The 22,587-nt window shown below is 34.0% G+C and overlaps 1 protein-coding gene and 1 long non-coding RNA gene across 2 annotated transcripts in view; one reads left to right on the forward strand and one right to left on the reverse strand.

Moving 5' to 3' along the window:
- Mekk1 (mitogen-activated protein kinase kinase kinase 4) overlaps window positions 1-22,587 on the reverse strand; it is a 142,416-nt gene that overhangs the window by 48,164 nt on the left and 71,665 nt on the right. The window contains exons 23-40 of the mRNA XM_080146397.1: window positions 21,787-21,895; window positions 20,921-21,002; window positions 19,671-19,768; window positions 19,112-19,207; window positions 18,704-18,754; window positions 16,964-17,050; window positions 16,544-16,653; window positions 16,184-16,304; window positions 15,096-15,145; window positions 14,609-14,706; window positions 14,030-14,145; window positions 13,445-13,517; window positions 12,319-12,393; window positions 11,529-11,594; window positions 3,522-3,589; window positions 1,439-1,485; window positions 828-907; window positions 286-342 (exon numbers count right to left, since the gene is read on the reverse strand). Of these exons, the coding sequence (XP_080002523.1) occupies window positions 286-342; window positions 828-907; window positions 1,439-1,485; window positions 3,522-3,589; window positions 11,529-11,594; window positions 12,319-12,393; window positions 13,445-13,517; window positions 14,030-14,145; window positions 14,609-14,706; window positions 15,096-15,145; window positions 16,184-16,304; window positions 16,544-16,653; window positions 16,964-17,050; window positions 18,704-18,754; window positions 19,112-19,207; window positions 19,671-19,768; window positions 20,921-21,002; window positions 21,787-21,895 (1,484 nt within the window). The remainder of the gene's footprint in view (window positions 1-285; window positions 343-827; window positions 908-1,438; window positions 1,486-3,521; window positions 3,590-11,528; window positions 11,595-12,318; window positions 12,394-13,444; window positions 13,518-14,029; window positions 14,146-14,608; window positions 14,707-15,095; window positions 15,146-16,183; window positions 16,305-16,543; window positions 16,654-16,963; window positions 17,051-18,703; window positions 18,755-19,111; window positions 19,208-19,670; window positions 19,769-20,920; window positions 21,003-21,786; window positions 21,896-22,587) is intronic.
- LOC145304514 (uncharacterized) lies at window positions 5,337-10,049 on the forward strand. The gene is made up of 3 exons (XR_013874104.1): window positions 5,337-6,385; window positions 8,105-8,211; window positions 8,966-10,049. It is a non-coding gene; the product is annotated as an uncharacterized LOC145304514 (long non-coding RNA).

A 22,587-nucleotide genomic window follows, 5' to 3' on the forward strand; every position in this document is an offset into this window, starting at 1 on the left:
ACCACTGAACCGATATGGTTATCCCCAACATGATGTTTGTCTGTATGTTTTTACTGAAGAATCTCGCTTACCACTGAACCGATATGGTTCTCCTCAACAAGTTAGCTTCTCGTAGGTCTTGGAAAGATTAAAAACTATTTGGGGGGAGGGTACCACCAACCCACGAGAAATCACACAAAAAACATAATTAACCCCATCTAGCACTGTTGATCTTAATATAAATTGAAAAGAAACATTTTACATGCCTCTAGAGACCTCTAGGGGCGTATTAACTCTGCTACTTACTTGTACATGTCCAGTTAGGTGAAGCACTGGTAGAAGTTTTCTTGAGTCAACTGTCATCTGATATTAATAGGACATACAATACAATACAATAATGGTCTCATAAGCTAAAGATCTCGGAAATGGGTGGTCTAATTATGATTTATAAATATCTTGGGATAGTCTTAGGCTTTATTTGACACGTCTTTCTCCCCTAAGGGCTTAATGTGAAAAAGCTAGTAAAAAAGCTAGCCGAAACAAATTTTGCACAGCTTCCATAAGACAGTCAAGCCATAATGTTCTTGAACCTGGAGCTTGAGATGGCACTGGTTGCTATACAAAAGTATCACGTCCTACTCAATGATTAGTTAAAGAAAATTTGGCTACACACACACAAATTATATCCCCCCCCCCCTCCCCTACAAATAAATAGATTAGACCTAAGACTCCTGAAGTATGACGAGACACTTTTTTTACAGCAACCATTGCCAGCTCAAGCTCCACGTCCAAGTATAACTTGACACGCTGTCTCATTATTACTGTATTGTATTGGCAGTGCACTATTCCTTATACTCAGCAGCTACTTCCAAATCTTTGCGGAGCAACTTGGCAAATGCTATGGCCTTGATAGATCTATCTCGAGCCTCTGAAATAATAGTTATTAATTATCATAGTTAATATGGGGGGGGGGGGGGGGGGTACACTTATAGGAAATGAAATTCAGTAACAAATTTTGGCCTAATCAACCTAAATCTTTTTGTAAACTCTCTTTTATTATTTGATTAACACGTTAAAATCTAATTTTGAAAATTTAATTTTTGAACTTTCCTTCTAGGGGCTAGTGGGGCAAAAGCCCCCTTTCCCCCAAACACTAAAATTTTAAGTTCTGATCTTATTTTTAGAGATATCGAGCTAATTTTTTGATTGATTGATTAATGTTAATATGTTTTCCAGTATGGCTTCGAAACCGATTAATATCAGCTGGATTAAAACCAGTTCTGAGCCATACTGAAAAATCATGTATCTTATATTGTTATATCCCGTTTTCTTTGAATATGAAAATGTACAATCATCGGCATCTCGGAGTTAACAAAACTTGTTTTAATCATAGGTATAATTGTACATTTTTATATCCGCGGAAAGCTGACTATAATACGCTGTGATAAATAACTATTACCTGCAAATAAACTTTGGAATCCTCTAAATGCTTCTAATAACCTCTTCCTAAATAAGGAACAATGTTATAAGCATAGCACCTCTACAGTCTACATTAACGTCTTTAAATGTATGTACGTCCGTATAAAGCATCCATGTTATAAGGCAGTTATACTAAATACCTACTCATTATTTGTTCTGTTTACTAAAAACTGAAAACACTTGAGGTAAGTCGACCTTCTACTTTCAATTTTAGTCATAAACGAAAAAAGAAATAAGAACTTTTTTTTCCTTGAACGATTTATCTTCCCCGGACCTATAAGAGGCTTCATTGAAATGGAGAACCATGTCGGTCCAGCAGTTAACGAGATCATAAGCTATAGACATTTAGACAAAAATACATCCTGTTAATTTTATGTAATTGTATCAGTCTGTATGAATAAAGGGATAAGACAATAACCGATAAAATAATGTACAACCCAAATGATGATAAAAATTACCCCTTCTGTAGATAATAATTAGTGGTTGAAAAGTTTGGACAATTAATTTAATGAATCAACCAATCAAAATTCAATTAAAGTCCCCAAGGTTATTAAGACTAAGAATAAGAAAACGTTAGGTATAATGTGACTTAGGGGACTAGTATAATAAACAGCCCATTGTCCTCGATCTCTCTCCCTGGTCTGAATTTCATATCCATACCTTGTCTGATATTCTATTTTATATTCTTCTGTGTAACTATTAACCAACCCTTCCCTTCCCATCTCTTCCCCTTCTTTCCCCTATCCTTTCCTTCCCTTAACCTTACACTTCCCTTCCCCATCACTTTCCCTTCCCTTTTTATACCTGGTCTGATTTTCTATTTCAGTATCCTCATCTTCTTCTGTGTAATTATCAGTAAACTCTTCCCCAACCCAACACTTCCCTTTCACTACCCTTCCCTTCCCCTCCTTACCTTTTCTGATATTCTATTCTATTTCAGTATCTTCATATTCTGTGTAACTATCAGCAAACCTTTCCCCTCCAATTACCCCTCCCCTTTACTTCCACTTCCATCCCTTACCTTTACATTACCCTTCCCCTCCCTACCTTGTCTGATATTCTATTTCTGTATTCTCATCTTCTTCTACCCTTCCCTTCCAGTATTCTTCACTTCCCCTCCCCTTCCTTTTTTCTACCCTTACCTTCCTCCCTCCTACCCTTCCCTTCCCTTATCCTTTCCTCTCCTCCTTACCTTGTCTGATATTCTATTTCAGTATCATTAACTATCAGCCGATCCTCCCCTTCCCTTCCCTTCTCCTTTCCCTTCCCTTACCCTCCATCCTTGTCTGATATTCTATTTCAGTATCCTCATCTTCTTCTGTGAAGAAGACGACTATACCCTTCTGTGTAACTATCAGCCAACCCTTCCTCTCCTCTTCCACTTCACTTTTCCTTCCCCTCCATACCTTGTCTGATATTATATTTCAGTATCCTCATCTTCTTCTGTGTAACTATCAGTAAACTCTTCCCCTACCCAACACTTCCCTTTCACTACCCTTCCCTTACCCTACCCTTCCCCTCCATACTTAGTCTAATATTCTATTTAAGTATTCTCTTCTTTTTCTGTGTAACTATCAGCCAACCCTTCCACTCACCTCACCTCCCCTTTCCCTTCCCTTCACTTCTCCTTTCCCATCCCCTCTTACCTTGTCTGATATTCTATTTCAGTGTCCTCGTCTTCTTCTGTGTAACTATCAGCCAACCCTTTCCCTTCCCCTGCATTTACTTTTTACTTCCCCTTCACTTCTCTCCCCGTCCCTTCACTCCACCTTTCCCTGCTTACCTTGTCTGATATTCTATTTCAGTATCCTCGTCTTCTTCTGTGTAACTATTAGCCATCCCTTCCCCTCTTTTCTCTTCCCCCTTCCGCCCCCATCACTTTCCCTTCCCTTCCCTCCTCTTCCCCTTACTTACAATCATTACCTTGTCTGATATTCTATTTCAGTATCATCAGCTTCTATAAAAAATCAGCTAACCCTTCCCTTCCCTTCACTTTCCCCACCATTTCCTTCCCTTTACAATACCCTTCCCCATCACTTCCCCTTCCCTTCACCTACACATACCTTGTCTGATATTCTATTTCAGTATCCTCGTCTTCTTCTGTGTAACTATCAGCCAACACGTACATGTTCTAAACACAGCAGGGATATTAGGGGATAAGACAATGAAATTTGAATTGATGAAAATAAAATTATCGGGTATAGTCTCTTTCATGTCATCGCCTCTTAAGGGGCGTTTAGTCGTATTTCACAGTAGCAATTGATAGTTTATTTTAGGTTAGGTGAATGCCCCGTAGGGTTAGGCAATTGGCCCCGTAGAGTTATAGCCCACCCAAAGGGGCTGAAAATAGGACAAAAGCAACTGTGAAAATACGACGAAACGCCTCTTAAGAGGCGATGTCACGAAAGGGACTGTACACAAATTATTCCTTTCTGTAGTAAGGAATTATCAGTAAAAAGTTTATTTTTTCAAGATTTAATAAAAGTACCCAAACAAGAACTAGCAAATAAAACTTTGGGTACCAATTACATCACACAACAGAAAACACGTGTATGTAAAAAAATAAACGGACATTTACACTGCACTTTAGAATAGTTTTACTCATTTCCAAATTTCTTTTAAGTGTACCATATATTGTCATATTCAAAAAGTAGTTAGTTTCAGAGAGAGAGGGGACAATGAGCTGTTAATTACACTGGTCCCCAAAGTTTTATAATAACGTTTTCTGAAAAAACTTTGGGGTTTTTAGTGAATTTTGATTGGTTAGTTTATTGAGTTGATTGTTCAAACGTTTCAACCACTAATTTTAAATTATAGAAGTGGAAATTTTGTGCATCATCATTGGGAATGTAAATTAATTTCTTGGCCTTTGTCTTATCCCTTTACAACCCTGGGTTAATTTTGTATAACCATAAAAGCAATCAATAATAGCAATCAAATAATGGGGTAATGATAATCACAATTAGAATTAGGGAAGGAGTATGTCATGGTTTATAATAGTAATTTATCACATCGTATTAAAGAAAGCTTTCCGCGATTATTAAAATGAAAAAATACAATATTAAAACCAGTTTTGTTAGCCCCGAGGGACTTAAGGCCCAGAATAACAAAACTAGTATTAACTTTCTGATTTTTTAAAATATTCGTTGAAGTTTATTTTTAAAATAGTAGAGACCAAGTAGAGAAAATGTCTAGAAAAAGTGTTATTTATAAACAAGGAATGCGTTTTATTTTTTTTTACAGAATTACAGTTTGGTGGGTGGAGTAACCCCCCTTGACCACCCCCCTTACTCCATTAATCGCCCATATGTATAAACATTAAGAAGGGGATGTGTCTGGAGAAGAAAAAGTAATTAACATAGCGTAGAAAAAGGGTAAATTTACTAACAATTGTAGAGTTGAATAGCTTTTGTATTTTTATAAGATTTTGCAGTTTTAGTTGAGAACTAAACCGACTTGCGTGCTTAATGCCCACTGCGCTCGCAGTTAACTTGTAAAACAAGAAGGACAACATCCATAAAAGCGAAGCTCTGAAACGGTAGGAAACAAAAGTGTAAGATACTTTTATTTTTACGACTTGATTATAGAGATGTTCTGCTTAAAGCAGTGTACCTTGTTGTAATAGGATTCAGTATTCCAGAAATCAGATAAATAGGATAATTGTCAAAAAAAGATAATATCAACTTGTTTTAAATGGACGTACGGCATTCTGGTACCGTTTATAGAGTTTGAAATCGATAGGACAATTCTAACATGCCTAAGTTAACGAAAAAAGCTATTCGTTCCAGACTGGCTGACCCTAATGATAAAAAAGCTTCACTTTAAAAAGAAGAAATGGGGGATGGTAAGGGGGGGGGGGGAGAGTATAGAAAGTAAATCTACGTGCGCGCACACTGCGCAGTTGAATTGTGTAGAAAAAAAGGTAATCCCCCTTTTAAAACCACTTTTCATGTTTGACGTCATTAAAATCCATCTCTTTTTTGGGGGTTTCCTTTCCCACTTCTCCACTCATCCTTCCTTTTTAGACGGCACACATGATACTTTAGACTTCATCTTTAAAACCACTTTTCTATGAATTCTAGTGCTGTGCGAGTTTTATTTCTTAGTTTTAGTCTGTAACTTGTATATTAATGTGAAGTTAACATTTTTTATCCATTTGCTCAACATTTAGTAATGAGATATTGTGATGTTAAATCAGGGATCTAAAGGGATAAGACAATGGCTGATAAATTGATGTCCATTCAAAATGATGATAGATACAATTACACCTTCTGTTAAGTAAAATTAGTGACTGAAACGTTTGAACACTCAACTTAATGAACCAACCAATCAAAATTCAAGTCCCCAAAGTTGTTATTCAAACGAATGAGAAAACGTTACTATAAAACTTCGGAGACTAGTGTAATAAACAGCCCAATGTCCCATCCCTCCCTGGCACAATGCTCAGTTAAATTATTTTAAAAAGAGGGAATTCCCCTTTTAAAACCACTTTTCCATACACTTCCGTATTCTAAGTTTTTTTTTATTATTAGTTATAGTCTGCAACTTGGATATTAATGTGAAGTTAACATTTTTAAACTTAAATTTGCTTAAATTCAAACATGCTGATTTTTAACCTTTTTTGACAAAAATTATGTATGATTTTATTATCCTTTAATCATCAGTTTTGCCAAAAAAATTACGTACAATTTCGTTGAAACTTATACATTTTCAGATCTAACACTCTACAATAGTTAATGTTTGTTTGTCCTACCGTTTCAGAGCTTCGCTTTTATAGATGATGGACAATCAAATGAATATATAAATTAATAATAAATATAAACAAAAGTATTTAAACTTATCAATATTGCAGATTATTCCTATTAGAAATAAAATGGGTAATATACCAAGAAAATTTGGTGATTTACAAAGAAGATACGATCAAAAGGTACATCAATGGATTTAGAATACGGGGATATTGTGACAGTGGAATTTTTGTCGTAAATTTAGGTTGCTAATACAGTCCTCATATATTGGTCAATATTGTAAAGGGAGGGGATGGTGTAAAGTCATATGGGGGTGAGGGAATGAGGGGTATTGTTATATTAGCCAGCTGAGAGAAATATTTTATCAGGGTATGCGAGAATCTGTCACAATATCCACGTATTCTATATCCATTGGTATGTCATTATTTGAACCATAGGCCTTCAAGAGGGGGTCTGCAGGGAGGAGTCAACAACCCCCTTTAATTTCAAATTGGTTACGTTGCCTTTCCCTTTCTTCACATCCTCTATGCTTCATCCCCCCCCCCCCCCATTGTAATGTGCACGCCATTGAGTTTTCAACCATCTTTAAAAATCTGTTTAATAAATTGTCAGCTTACCATGCATATTTGGTTATCGAAAATTTAGTAACTATAAAAATGTAAAAAAAATAGCAAATAGTCATTCCTGATGTTATGGAAAACTTTCTTTATAACAAAAGGGATAGTTGCACAAAGTACATTTAAACTTCAATTTAATCATATTTTTTTGAATATATGCAACTTATATGGCTGTCCTGATTCCACACAAACAGCATGATGACTATTTTGGTGGTGCCTATTTAATTGTTATTTATTGTAATACAAAATTATATATTTTAAACGGTATTTTTGAAACTTACGCTTGAAATAAAAATTGTTACATACACTTCATGCAACTATCCGGCCCTTTTGGTAGAAATTAAATGAAAAAAGGATTATAGAAATTCTCCCAAGGATTTGTTTACAAAAAATGCTTTTAAAAACAAACTTATTTGACACTTTAAAAAAAAAGTCTACATAACATTTAATGTGTCAAATTTGTTGTTCTAATAAATAAAGGTACTAAGAAAGAGAGGGAATGTCTGATTGAGCCAATAGGAGAATCGCATCGGAATTTACATTGGATCTCATTGGTTGAAATTATGTACACATTTTCCTACGAAGGCATGTTTTTTTTCATTTCATACATACATAAAAGTCAGCTGTTAACAGTATATTTTCTTAGTAGAAAGCTTTGCGGAATCAGAATTAATTGCCCAAAAATTTCGTTTACAATTTGAAAGCTTGAAACAAAGTTGGATTCTTAAAAAAAAAGTTAGGCTGGCAACTCGCTGGTGAGGCAAAATTATTTTTGTGAAAAATCCTCCAAAATCGAATAAAAAAATTTACAAAAATGAAATAAAATCTTAAGAGGGTTATTAACATATGATTTTGTTTAATTTTTGTAGATTTTTAATGTGCTTTTGGATGATTTTTCACAAAAATAATTTTGCCTCACTATCGAATTGCGAGTCTATCATTTTTTAAGAATCCACATCAGCTTGAGTCGAAAGTAAACAATACTTTTGTCTGCTAGGAATGTTCTCTCTTAGATTTGACGAAAAAAGGGTTCAGAATATTCTTCTACTCTTCTATTTCTATTTTCTAATAGTTATTTCTCTCATCGAATTATAAACAGCTTTCCGCGTATATAAAATGTACAATTATAAGATTAAAACAAGTTTTTATATTAGTAGGAAACTGGATATAATACGATGCTAGACATAATTTTTCGTATGGCTGAGAACCGGTTCTAATACCCCGGATATAAATCGGATTTGAATGAATACGAGGAAATAGATTAAAATTTTCTTTATGCTTCAGGATGATGAATTATCACCATTACAACAACTACCAGATCTAGCAATGGAACATATATTTTCCTTTTTACCTCTGGTGGATATTAAGAAAATGAGGCGGCTGACTAAATGGTAAGTTAGATTTACTTTTTTCAATACTAGCGGCTACGCCCCTAGAGGCCTCTAGAGAAACTTGTGAAGAGGGGAGTTTTATTCTAACGGCCAATTTTAAAAGAAAAAGTTTTTTAAAAGTTGATTTTTTGTGATTTCTCTTGAGAGGGTGGTGGTACCCTCCCCCAAAATAGTTATAAACCTTCCCGGGATGTATGAGAAGCTACCCTGTTAAGGAGAACCCAATCGGTTCAACGGTTAGCGAGATCCTTTGGTACAAACAAATAGACAGGCAAACACACATCCTGTTACTTTATTATAAGGATAACCCCGTAGTTTTGGTCTAAAGCTAAATAAAATAATCTAATTCATGCTCAAGCAATATCAATGAGAAAAATGTTAAATCTTAAGTCTACTCACCTCTCCAGAGTACTACAGCTCAAGACCTAGCCCATTTGGAGAATTGAAAAAGAACAAACCGTTTTAAGTACTTTTTCAAAATAATTTCTCGTATTCATTCAAAACTGATTCTAATCCGGTGGATTAGAACCAGTTCTCATCCATACAAAAAAAACTATGTCTAGCAACATATTATACCCCATTTTCTACGAATGCAAAAATGTACAATCATAAGATTAAAACCAGTTTTTTAGCCCATATCCTCATCATCTCGGGGCGGCTAAAAAACTGGTTTTAAACTTATAATAATACATTTTATATCCGCGGAAAGCTGTTTATAATACGATGCAAGGAATAACTATTTTCTTTTCTTTAGGTTTGATCTGAGGATAAGATTATTGTACCCAGATATATTTACCAATTTTACAATTAAACGTCCTCTCAGCAACAAAGAAAGAAAGATTTTGGATACAATAATATTGAAATCTTATTCAACAAAACATGATATTCGTTTTAATTGCACGAATAATCAATACTCAATAACTTTAACTTACAAACACTCAGAAAACAAAATAAAAGTTAAAAGAGCAAATGCTCCTAAAGACAATTATAGAAAAACAAGTGTTGATAAAATGGACCAGGGAAATTTTAATCAAATGCTCCTAGAGGCAATTAAATGAAAACAAGTGTTAATATTAATAAAATGTTGTAAAATTTTATTTGCAGATTTTATATATCATATTATCTTTATTAAAAATAAGTTCTTTTGGGAATAGTCCTTTCCGTGGCAACGCCCCTTAAGGGGCTATTCGTCGTATTTTTAAAATGACCTTTGATAGGTTATTTTAGTTTAGGTTAGGTGATTGCCCCACAGGGTTAGGTAATTGGCCCCGCAGTGGCTAGAAATAGGAGAAAAGCTACTGTAAAAAAAAACGAAGAATCGCCCCTAAAGGAGCGTTGCCACGAAAGGGACTATACCCGTTCTTTTTTTATAGTTTTTTTTTATAGAAAAATTTAATCGGCTTATTTTAGCAAGATACCGCTTTCAGATTTTACACCCCTTCGCTCATCAAGGGTTAAACAAATAAGATCTCAGATTCTCAAACTGAAAAGCTTGGAAAGTTTTCCTAGTGAAACATTTCCTAAGATTTTTAATAAACTTAATGAAAACATAAATAATTGTACCTCATTAAAATCTACCAATACTATATTCTTTTTTTTTCAGTAATAAAATAACTCATCAGTACTTTTTCCCTTATCTAATAATTTTTTCATACTTTGTACCTCGATATATTTTTTAATTTTTGTAAAGAAAATATTATCTAAAAACTTTTACCAACAACTATCTACATCTCCAAGTATTACCTAATTCTTAAAAACAAATTACGTCCTAGTTGACTTTGTGATTCCTTACTTTTGTGTTACCATTGATAAAGTAAAATAAATGTTATGTTATGTTATTTTACCGCTTCGTAAATTTAATGCGTCCCATAGATGATTAATTTGCCATAATATTAAACCACTTTTTAGGCCATGTACTTTATTAAAAATATTAAAATTTCCACAATCAATCTTTTACACAAAAAAAACTGTCTTTATGCGAAAAAAAACATAAAATATTACTATTTTTGTCTCTTATAAAGAATTAAAATATATCCTTATAATCCTTATAATAAAGTAAAAGGATGTTTGTTTGTCTGTTTGTAACGAAGGGTCTCGCTAACCGCTCAAACGATCGGGTTCTCCTTAACAGGGTAGTTTATAACTATTTTGGGGGAGTGTACCACCACCCTCCTAAAAGAAATCACAAAAAAATTTAAATTTTTTTTTCGTTTTTTAGGGTATAAAATATCAGCAATCGGTAAGTTAGTTTATTAAATTCTATGTCAAAAAATATACCTATCATTTTCAATAAAATTGAAGTGAAGTATTTATTTTTAAAATGAAATGTGTCTTTGATGTCATATGGTAGTAGAAATAAAAATTGATAATTCCCCTTTCAAATAAAATAGCAGAGGTGCGCTGCCATTCATAAGAGAAAATTATAATATTAAAAACCAGTTTTGCGCCGCGCGCGCGCTTAGAAACCAATGACGTTGCAAAAGTATTCAACATTCCAAAAAGAGATACTTTCAATAAGTACTAAACTGATTAAGCCTTACATAGGTCCGAGAATGGTTTTAGGCTTTTAAATTTTTCAGATTTACGCCCTGAAATGGTTTCAGGCTATTTATCTGCCTTTAAACACAGATACATTAGATTCTAGATACCGTTAGATAAAAATGAAGAAGGCCTTTAGTTTTTTTAAATTTTGTTAACAAAAAATATGAAATACAATAAAATATCACATTTGGAAAGAACACTTAAAAATATAGAAAAATTTTCCGGTTAGAAACAAAAAATATTGTAATGATGAAATAACTATGTTTTAATCTAATATAAAAAAATGTAGTTCTTATATTAACAATTTGTTAAAATTAAAATTTGTTTATTTTTTTTTAATTAAACAAATTAACATACGCTAGGGTGTTTTAAGGGGGTGTATCAGAGGGGGGGGGGGGTACTAAAAACACCCAGCTTCATTTTTAAACTATTGCTGTTTTACAATTAACTGTTTTTTTTTGAAAAAAAAATATTGTTTGTTTTTGCTGCAATATTTACTATTTCAATTTATTAATATAAGCAGCAGGGATCTGAAGGGATAGAACTATGGCCGATAAATTGATGTACATCCCCAATGATGATACACAAAATTACGTCTTCTGTAGATTACAATTAGGAAATGAAACGTTTGGACACCCAACTAAATAAACCAACCAATTAAAATTAAAAAGTTCCCAAGGTTGCTAAGCCAACAAATAAGAAAACGTAATTATGAAACTTTGGGGACTATAGTTTAATAAATAGCCCAATGACCCCTCCCTCCCTTCTCTTATTACCTTCATGATCTCGTCGTTGCCAGTTTGTAGGAAATCCTCAATAGCTGACAACATACCTCGGGCCATCTAAACAGTTGAATATTATAATTTATCATATCTATTATACAAAGTAGAACGATGTCTGTCTGTCTGAAGCTTAAGATCTCAGTAACCGCTGAAACGATTGGGCACTACTCTTCAGGGAATATACCTACTGGTCCTGTGATGGTTTTAAGCTATTCTCTTAGGGGTGGGACACCTATAAACCCCCCTCCCGCCTCCAAAAAAAAATACCCCCACTCAAAAAAATTATAGTTTTTCCTTTTAGGACTAAAATTAAAAATGAGGGTTAAGGACTAACCCCCCCCCCCAAAAAAAAAATAAAAAAATTAAAAAACCCCCCGCTAGTCATTTTAACTAGTTCTGCATTAGATATACATAAATTTATTTACATACGTATATATCCACGAAAAATTTAATAAATGAAAAATTTAATTCATCCCAGTTTTGATGGTCCGTGCCTTCGACCCCTTTATACTAATGGTTGGAAAAAGGGTATTAACTGGTATTATTTTTTTATTTTAATATTTGTGGAGAATTGTATGTAATTCGATGTTTTACATAATTTTAAAGTATGGCTAAGAACTGGTTCTGATCCACCGGATACTAATCGGTTTCGAAGCAATACTGGAAAAAAATATTCAAAGAAGAAGAGACATTGAGAGATTGATATCCGCTAGACTAAAACCGGTTAATCTTTTATATTTTCATGTTAATAACCACGGAAAGGTATCTATAACACTCTGCTTACCTGACAAAATGTATTACCAGCCCTTGATTCTCCCCCAGGGATGTGGGGACACGTACATTTTATAAAATCCCACTCCTACACAAAAAAAATTAACAATATTTATCTTTGTAATGAAGTAACAGGATCTTTGTCTGTCTGTCTGTCTGTGTGTACCGAAGAATCTAGCTAACCACTGAACCGATATGATACAGTGTAGCTTCTCATAGGTCATGGGAAAATTTATAACTATTTTGGGAGAGGATACCACCAACAACCTAAGAGAATTCAACATAACTAACCCATCTAAGGGCGAAAAGATATTTTTTTGGTAAATAGCTGATAATATCATTTTACGTGCCCCTAGAGCCATCTAGCATTAAATAAACCAGGTAACATGTGATTTTTCATATTCAGTAAATTCCTTAAAAATTACTCATGGGATTTTTTATCTTATGGAAAGCTGTTTAACCCTAACTTGATTGTATTAGCATATTACCATTACAATAAACTGAAAATAATGAAATAGTAAAAAACTAGGTATTATATTTAACAGGCGAAAAAATGGCGTAAAGTTGAGGTAAAATGATTTTTCTATGGATATTCCATCCCGTGTTCCTGATAACTTAAGAAAGAACACTTAACCTTGTATGTTGACCTCAGCAAAGCTTGAAAAAAATTAAATAGCTTAGTATTGTCCTATCCCTGTATTACCTGTTCTAACAAGTTTTTCTGGTAAGTAGAAAGTAGCAATGACACGTCTCCTTGAATTATTGTCACGAAATTCATATACTTTGGGTACTCTAGTGTACTTTGGATACTTACTATTGTCTTATCCGTGTAATACCTGTTCTAACAAGTTCTTCTGGTAAGTAGAAAGTAGCAAAGACACGTCTCCTTGAATCATAGTCACAAAATTCCTATACTTTGGGTACTTTAGTGTACTTTGGGTACTCTAGTGTACTTTGGGTACTTACTATTGTCCTATCCCTGTATTACCTGTTCTAACAAGTTCTTTTGGTAAGTAGAAAGTGACAAAGACACGTCTCCTTGAATTATTGTCACAAAATTCCTATACTTTGGGTACTTTAATGTACTTGGGTACTCTAGTGTACTTGGGGTGCTTACTATTGTCTTATCCCTGTATTACCTGTTCTAACAAGTTCTTCTGGTAAGTAGAAAGTAGCAAAGATACGTCTCCTTGAATCATTGTCACAAAATTCCTTAAAAAAAGGTAATTTAACCCGGGAGGGAGGAGTTATGGGCAGGGATCTAAAGGGATAAGACAATGGCCAATAAATTGATGCATATCCCCATTAATGTCGATTACAGTTAGTGGTGGAAACGTGTAGACTAAATGAACCTACGAATAAACTTCCATAAACTTCCCCAAGGTTGTTAAGCTATTAAATAAGAAAATGTTATTATATAACTTTGGGGACTAGTGAAATAAACAGCCAAATATACCCTTTATCCCTAGATATAGGACTGTAAATTACTCTGGTACCCAAAGTTTTTTAAACACGATACCTATCATAGTTTGCTTTAAAACTTTGGATACTTTAATTAAATCTTGATTGGTTGTGCCTTAGCAAGTAGTGTCCAAACTTTTTAACCAACAAAGGTGGTAATTTTTTCGCGCATTTTCCGTATAGTTTTGTGTAACGGTTTGGTCAAATGCTCTTTTTAAGTCCAATTTTATGGGAAATTTTATCTATCTATATCCAGTATCTACCTAAGATATTCAAGATATACATCAAGTGTATCAGTAAGATGATCATCATATTCTTGCATTTCTCTGTCAAAGCTCTCAAGAAACTCCTTGTCCTTCTCCACATCAACAATGGCAGCCTACAAAATAATTAAACAGATGATATTTTTAAAATTGAAAAAAATTACTAAGATGATTAGATATACCGATAGCTATTCTTCTTAAAGGAAGCCTGCAAGAAAATCACCGCTCTGACCGCTGAAGGCTTCTTAGGGGTATTGGGTCTCCTTGTGGCAATCTTTAAGCAGGTATAGCGGTGGATTTCTTGCAGGCTTTCATTAGTTTAATTAAAATAAACAATAATTGAAATGCTAACCTTAACTCTGAGAATATATCTTTGTCTCTCAGTGACAGCAAGTTTGAGCGCCTTTATCCATCTACCTATATATCTATCTATCTATATAACCTTAACTCTGAGAATATATCTTTGTCTCTCTGTGACAGCAAGTTTGAGCGCCTCCTTGCATTCTCTCATCAGCTGTCTGTCTGTGTGTCTGTATATCTATCTATCTATCTATCTATCCGTCTATCTAACTATATAACCTTAACTCTGAGAATATATCTTTGTCTCTCCGTGACAGCAAGTTTGAGCGCCTCTTTACATTCTCTCATCAGCTGTCGTATGGAAAGCTCAGATGGTTCTAAATAAAAATGAATAATATAAAAAGGATGACAACACCCATAAAAGCGAAGCTCTGTAATGGTAGATCAAACGAACATGGTAGTTGTTGAGTGTTATAATTGAATAAGCAGAATATTAATGCATGAACCGATATTGTTCTCCTTTACAGTGTAGCTTCTCATAGGTCATGGGAAGGTTTATAACTATTTTGGGGGAGGTACCACCACCTTCTCAAGAGAAACCGCACATAGAAAAAAATCCCCCCCCTCCAAATAAAAGAATTTTAATTTAAAATTGTTTTACTTTTTCTTTATAAATAAAAAACAAAAAAATGGGTTATCAAATTTAACTCACCCCTCCTAGATGCCTCTAGAGGCGTTGCCGCTAGTTTATTATAAATTGACATACCTACAGGTTTCTGTTCAAGGCGGATAATCAGGCATTCGTGTATCAGATCTCTGCAACAAAAATGCTCCATTTTTGTTTTGTTTTCCAAATTAAAAAAGTTTAGGTATTTAGCAAAAGAAAGCGAATTGCAACTACGAAAGGTCAATAGCTCAGGAATCTTAAGGGATAAGACAAAAATAACAATTCTATAAATTAAAATTATTGGTGAAAAAGTTTAGACACTAGGTTTTTGGACCAACAATAGAGTTAATGTTAATAAAACTTTTGGTATCAGAGCTGGATCTTTAAATCATTTCAATGGTGCGCCAAATCGGGGTGAGCCAACTTTCCACCAATGAGAGCACAGCATTTTACGAAATGCCGCGCTGTGATTGGCTGAAATTCAGCGCACCCCGATTTGGCGCACCATTGAAATGATTTAAAGATCCAGCTCAGTATAATTTACAGTGTAATGTCCCCTCACTATCAATTATACGTTATCAGAAAAAATAAGTTATGTTACATGTTGCTTGAATGACTATAGTAGGCGGATAAAATCAAGGATGGAGGGGACATTAGGCTGTTTATTACACTAGTCCCCAAAGTTTTATAATAACTTTTTTTTTATTCGTTAGCTTTTTATTGAATTTTGAATGGTTGGTTCGGTTAATTGAGTGTCCAAACGTTTCAACTAATTATAATCTACAGAAGTGGTGATTTGTGTATAATCATTGGGGATGTACATTTTTATTGTCTTATCTCTTTAGATCCCTTGGATAAAATCCCTAATTTAAAGAATTTTGAACACATTTCTTTAATTTAAAAAGCCCAAAAAGTTATTTTCAGTTTAAAGGGATAAGAAAATGGCCGATAAATTGATGTACATCACAAATGATGTTAAACAAAATTACCCCTTGGTTAGATTAAAATTAGTGGTTGAAACGTTTGAACATTCAACTCAATAAATCAACCAATCAAAATTCACTAAAGTATCATCATTGGGGATGTACATCAAATAATCGGCTATTGTCTTATCCCTTATTGGAGGAATTTTGAAATTTTTAAAACAGAATACGTTTTCAGTTGAAACCAAACAATATGGAACATTCCTAGGTACTCTTGCAAGAAACAGGTATGCTGCCCGGAAGCTGGGCAGGTTCATGCGGGCAAACTCCGGGTTCCAGCACCCGTACTTGGACAACTCTATCTCGTCCTCGTTGTAATCTGGTTTCCCTGTAAAGGTTGTCCGATGGGTGTTAGATATCAATATTTTTAGGCTTAAAGGATTATTACAATTCATGGCTAGACCCTGCTGACAATTCTATACCTCATCTAATCTAACCCTTACTTTGGAAATAAAACGAACAATTGAGTACATACAGTTTTCTACTATTAACAAAATTTTATTGTCTACACTGACTAAGTTAAATTTTCCTAATTCACAATTTTTTTTTGACTATCTAAACCCATCCCTCCTCCACCAGAAGAAAATCTCTCCTCTAGGTGGGGATGATACACATTGGGTCCCACCAGGGGTATGTCATCAGCAGATACAGGACGCTCCAGTGCTATCTTGGCTCTGTGATAATCAGAGTGGTTGTTCATACAAAACAGACAAAAAATCTTTTAAATAGTTTATGAATAAATCTTTGGAAAATGAAGTAGCGGGTTTTGCAGTATTTTCATCTCACAGTATCTTTTGGTAGTTTCTTTTAGGTTAGGTTAAGAAAATGTAAATGATGGCCCCGCAGGGATAGGATATTGGTTCCTCAGGGGCTAGAGATAGGAGTAAATTTTGTCTAATTCCCTTTAGTACAGACAGACAGACAAACAAACAGATTGTCATCCTGTTACTATATTATAAGGATATTGTTATTTTGTATGAATTCCTGCTAAGAGTGACTCTTGTGATTTTATGCAGGCTGGCCAGTGTTTTTCTTATTCCCTTCGTTTTTAACATCTTCTCCACGTAGCGTCTACAATATATACTATAGATGTATATACAGATAACTACCTGCCCCCCCCCTTTTCCAAGGACCTTTTGTCTGTTTTGTTTTCTGCTACTCGGCTATGTTAGTATTCCCGACACTATTGGTTGAATTTCAAAGACCCAGTTGAAAGTCGGCTCAAGGTCTTTGGGATGGGGAAATACAGTTATTTAACCCCTTCCCCCTCCAGTGTTTAACTCTAATTCGTCTACAAAACAAGGATGACAACATTCATAAAAGCAAAGCTGAGCATATCAATAAGTCAGACAAACAAATAGGGTAAAAATTTTTTATAGAGAAATTAAACAAAAAATCCGCATAAATCGACCCCAAAAGTAATTGAATACTTGAATTTAGAAATATTCCTTATCGTGCAGTTTTATAACATCATATTTATATAATTATTATTTTAATATTTTGAATAACACTTAAGTGCCTATTATTCCACTAACAAGATTATATAGATGGATATTAGTTATTTCTCGCATCGTATTGTAAACGGCTTTCCGCGGATATAGAAAGTACAATTATGAGATTAAAACTAGTTTTTTTAGCCCTGAGGTGCCGAAGGCAACGGCTAAATAAACTGGTTTTAATCTTATGATTGTACATTTCTATATTCGTAGAATGCTGGATATAATACGATGCTAGACATAGTTTTTTTCGTATGGATGAGAACCGGTTCATATCCACCGGATTCGAATGAATAAGAGAAATATTATTGTCTATCTATCTATATAATTATTGTATAAGGTGTAATATTTTGAATCATACTTTATTATTCCACTAACAAGATTAAATAGATTGGTAAATATTTATATTAAACATCAAGTATAATTCCAAGTAGTTTTAAAAAGCGAAGCTTTTCTATCATTAGGGTCGGTCCGTCCGTCCGTAACGGATAGCTTATTTCGTTAATTTAGGCATGTTAGAATTGTCCTATTGATTTCAAACTTTGCATGGTGATTCCTGTAGTAGTTGGGTACGATTTAGAAAGCGTAGCAACTCTATAATCATTACCAGAATGTCTGTACGTCCATTTTAAAAATGTTGTTTTTTTTACTTTTTTAACAACAAATTTTTATGTGATCTAATAATCCGATTGATCTTATTTTTGGTATAATCAAGTCCTAAAAATGTAAGTATGTCCATAAACATTATTCTGTATGAAGCAGTTTTTCAACAAATTTACTTAAAATTTTGCTATGACTCTTACCTATACATTTATATTATGATTATTTGTCTTTTATTTCTAGGAAGGGTAAAATAAATTCATCATCCAATTGTAGCGAACAGACCTATATTAAGAATGGCGAAGCTCTTTCAAACACTATGCTTGTAAATAAATCAAGATTTTAATTCTGTGTAGCTATTGAGTTGTTAATTTCTTCCCGCAAAATATATCAATGGAAGTAGGTACTAAAGGCAATTATTTTCCGCAGATATAAAAATATACAATTATGAGATTGAAACCAGTTTTGTTAACCCGAGATACCAAGGGCACGGGCTAATTTTATAATATTCATTTCAATATTATTGAAAACTGTCTATTGTACGATACGATTTTATAGTATGGCTGAGGACCGGTTCTAATCTAACGGATATTAATCGGTTTCGAAGCCATGCTGGAAAAGAAAATACCTGTATGGATTTGTGCAAAGTTCTCCATCTCCCGTATCGGTGTAGGAATCACTGTGGGGAGAAAAAATCCTTTATTTTTTAGTGAAGTCTCTTTATCAGACTTAAATTAGACTTTAGTATGATTGATTATAGGTTTTCTCTGTCATTAACAAATAATATTATTAGAAGATCTATAGTATGTTTACACAGATAACTACCTCTCTCCCTTTTTCAATGACCTTTTTCGTCTGCTAGCAAATTGTTTTCTGCTACTTGGCTGTGTTACTATTCCCGACACTTTAGATTTTCAAAGACACAATTGAGAGTCGGCAAAAGGTCATTGTGATGGAGAGATACAGTTATTTATCCCCTTCCCCCTCTAGTGTTTTACTATAGTGTCGGAGATTTAAAAACAAAGGGATTTTTTGCCTGAGAAAGCTAGCGCTCAGCTGACTGACAGCTGATTCTTGTCTAACCGGTTTTCTGACCGCCAGCCCGTCGCCCTGGATCTTGGCTGTAGCCGCACCTTTATTTGTCATGTTTGCTTGTTAATCCTTGCATAAAAGTAATAGGATGTCTTGTGTCTGTCTGTCTGTCTTGTGTAGCAAAATAATTCGCATTTGGAGTAAAGCTTTTTTGTAAATCAAGGGAAGGTTTCCACCCTTTTTTTGTGAGGGGGGAGGGGGTGTACATCAAAACTCAAAATAAATTGCACCTGAAATAGAAAGACGGCCCTTCGCTCATTTTTTTTCAAACGTACAAAATGGGACACGAATACGCCCTAGTTATGTAGTAGCTGCGCTACTAGAAAACAAAGAATCTAAAGTGATGAGACAAGACAATGGCCAATGTACATCCCCAAATAATGATACACCAAATTACCCAATCAATGCAAATTCCATTATAGTCCCCACCCAATGTTGTTTAGCAAACGTGTAAGAAAATGTTATTAAAAGACTTTGGGGACTGGTGAAAACAAACATTCATTCCTGAACTGGTAACTACAGCAGTAGATTCACTGGAACTAGAATTATTGGAATCACTGGGAGATGACGTCAACGCATCAGCTGTTAGTCTAAAGTGAACCTGAAAATTACATTATTATTAGAATTGTTTGAATAACTAAGAGATGACGTTCGCAGTGTAAAAATAGTAGAATTTACAACAAAAGAAAAGCAAAATTTTGATTTGAAAAAAATAGAAAGAAATCAAAATGTACATAAAAAAAACAGTAGAATTTAGCTTTTCTTTGAAAATTCTGGTTTTTTCCATGATTTATCTGGTTATAACCGGACTTTTTAATTGTCCGCAGACTTTTCTAGAAAAACTCGGATTTTTGCCAACCCTGAGTGAACCTAAACATTATATTATTATTAGAATTGTTATGACATCATTAATGAAGTTAGCATGCCATTTTCGTTTCCTTCCTACAATTTTAAAAATTAAATGGCGGATCTTCTATATAGCTCAATTTATCTGTTACTGGTTTTTGATTGAATGATATAACATTGTTTGAAAATAAAAACTGTTTTTTCCCCGTTTAGGTAATGGAAATGTGGTCTAAATTCTAATTTCCCGAATGAGAGTAAAAATTGTTTTTGAAATTATTTTTAAAATCAAATAGAGGACGATAAAACCTGGAATTGACATGTTAAAACTTTAATAGGAAAAATCAATATTGAATTCGAATTGCACTTAAATTTCTCTGTTTAGCATTAAACAATTTCAAAAAGGGGAAAAAGTTGTATATTTTCAAAAAAGGAGTTTTTTTAGAGACATTACATTCAAGAGATGCAATTATTCATCCTCCAAATAGCCTACGACCTGCTATGTTCCATTATTTAAATTACTTTCAAACGAACCCCCATTCATTTTTTATTTGTTTTCTTTAAACAGATTTTTTTTTTGGTGGGGCAGGTAATTTTTTTCCTAGGGGCGATTTCTCTTGATAGTTATAAACCTTCCCAGGACCTATGAGAAACTACCCTGTCAAGGTGAACCAATTCGGTTCAGCGGTTAGCAGGATCCTTCGAGTGGAAGTGGAAGTCGACAATCCAGTTTCAATTTTAGTATTAAAAAGGAGATCTATAGGTCCAATGGTTAGCGTGATCCTTCGCTAAAGACAGACATAGTCAAAAAGACAGACATCAATATATTATTTCTAAAGTTGGTTTTAGGCTATTTTCTCACTTTCCTTACAACAGATCTCTTAGCCGCTAGGAGCGCAGTAATCTATACCTTATGAGGAGAAGTATTTTGTAACTGGGTGCCAGAGGAGTTTCTTGACGTCTCAGCAGATCCTGCACTCTTTTCTTCACTCCTATGCATATTATATAGGTTTACTTGTTATTCTGGTTTTCAGTAATTTTCAAAAATTCAATACAGTAGAATAAAACAGGGATCTAAAGGGATAAGACCATGGCCGATAAATTAATGTACATCCCTAATAATAAAATACATAAATTTACCCCTTCTTTAAATTACAATTTGTGGTTCAAACGTTTGAACACTCAACTTAAATGAACAACGAATCAAAATTCATTAAAAGTCTCCAAAAACGTCTCAGTAGATCCTGCACTCTTGTCTTCACTCCTATGCATATAGGTTTACTTGTTATTCTTCTTTCAATTCAGGGAGGAAGGGGGCATTGGGCTGTTAATCAATTACACTAGTCCCTAAAGTTTGTTAATAACGTTTTCTTATTCGTTGACTTAACAACTTTTGGAACTTCAATTGAATTCTTATTGGATGGATAATTAAGTTGATTGACCAAACGTTTCAACCATTAATTGTTATCTACAAAGAGGAATGTTGACAATCAATATATCGGCCTTTGTCTTATTCCTTTAGACATCTAAGTTGATTGTGCCGATTCCTTCATCGGTACACCCCCAATGATAATACACAAAATTACACATTCTGTAGTTTACAATTAATGTTAAAATGTTTGGACACTCTACTGAATGAATTAACCAATCAAAATTTGATAATTAGTCCCTAAAGTTGTTAAGCATATGAATAAGAAAACTTTATTATGAAACTTTGGGAACTAGTGTATTAATGAGCCCAATGTCCCCTCCCTCCCTCCCTGGTTGATAACTTACTTTTGTTCCACATCTGAGTTGATGGTGCCGATGCCTTCATCCGAATCCTGTGTCACAGTTAGGTCCAGCTGTGGCCACGGAATAAGGTGCTTGTGCCGCCCGCCAAAACCTGGAATTGTTATTTATCGCATCGTATTATAGACAAATTTCCGCCAATAGTAGAATTCAATTTTTGTTAGCACCGAAAGGCCGAAGGCCCGGGTTAACAAAACTGCTATTAATATTATGATTTTTTATTTTATTATTTGTAGACAATTGTCTATAATACATATAATACAATACGAGATATGATTTTTGGTTATGGCGTGGAACCGGTTCTTATTAAGCGGAAATTAATCGGTTTCAAAGCCATACTAAAAAAATTATTATCTTATTTTGGTGTATATCTCAACCAAATCTTGCTATATAATAACATAATTCTACGGTCCTTAGAAAACTAACCCTATGTTGGCACAACCTTTGTCTGGAAGTCCTAACTGTTCTCAGGTATAAGTTAGTCTGTTATCTGTCTTTAATAAGGGTTATTAGACTATTAGTGCTCAACAAGGCACTTTGAAAGAAAACGCCGACAAAACCTTTGGAGAATATCCATAGCAACACTCTAGTAACTAGGTAATCTTTTTATAAACTGTTTTTAACCTATTTTTGAAAGGTATATCAAAAATTTAAACTGATACCTGTAGAATCATACCTACTGCAGAGTTAAAAATGAGAATACTAGGTAGAGTTTTAATAGATATAATTAAAAGACCTAATTTTACTCTGTACTAGAGTACAATATTATTGAAGCAAAACAATCTA

This window comes from Acartia tonsa, chromosome 13 (assembly GCF_053477335.1).
Source record: "Acartia tonsa isolate MP-2025a chromosome 13, ASM5347733v1, whole genome shotgun sequence".
In the NCBI taxonomy this organism is placed as follows: domain Eukaryota; kingdom Metazoa; phylum Arthropoda; class Copepoda; order Calanoida; family Acartiidae; genus Acartia; species Acartia tonsa.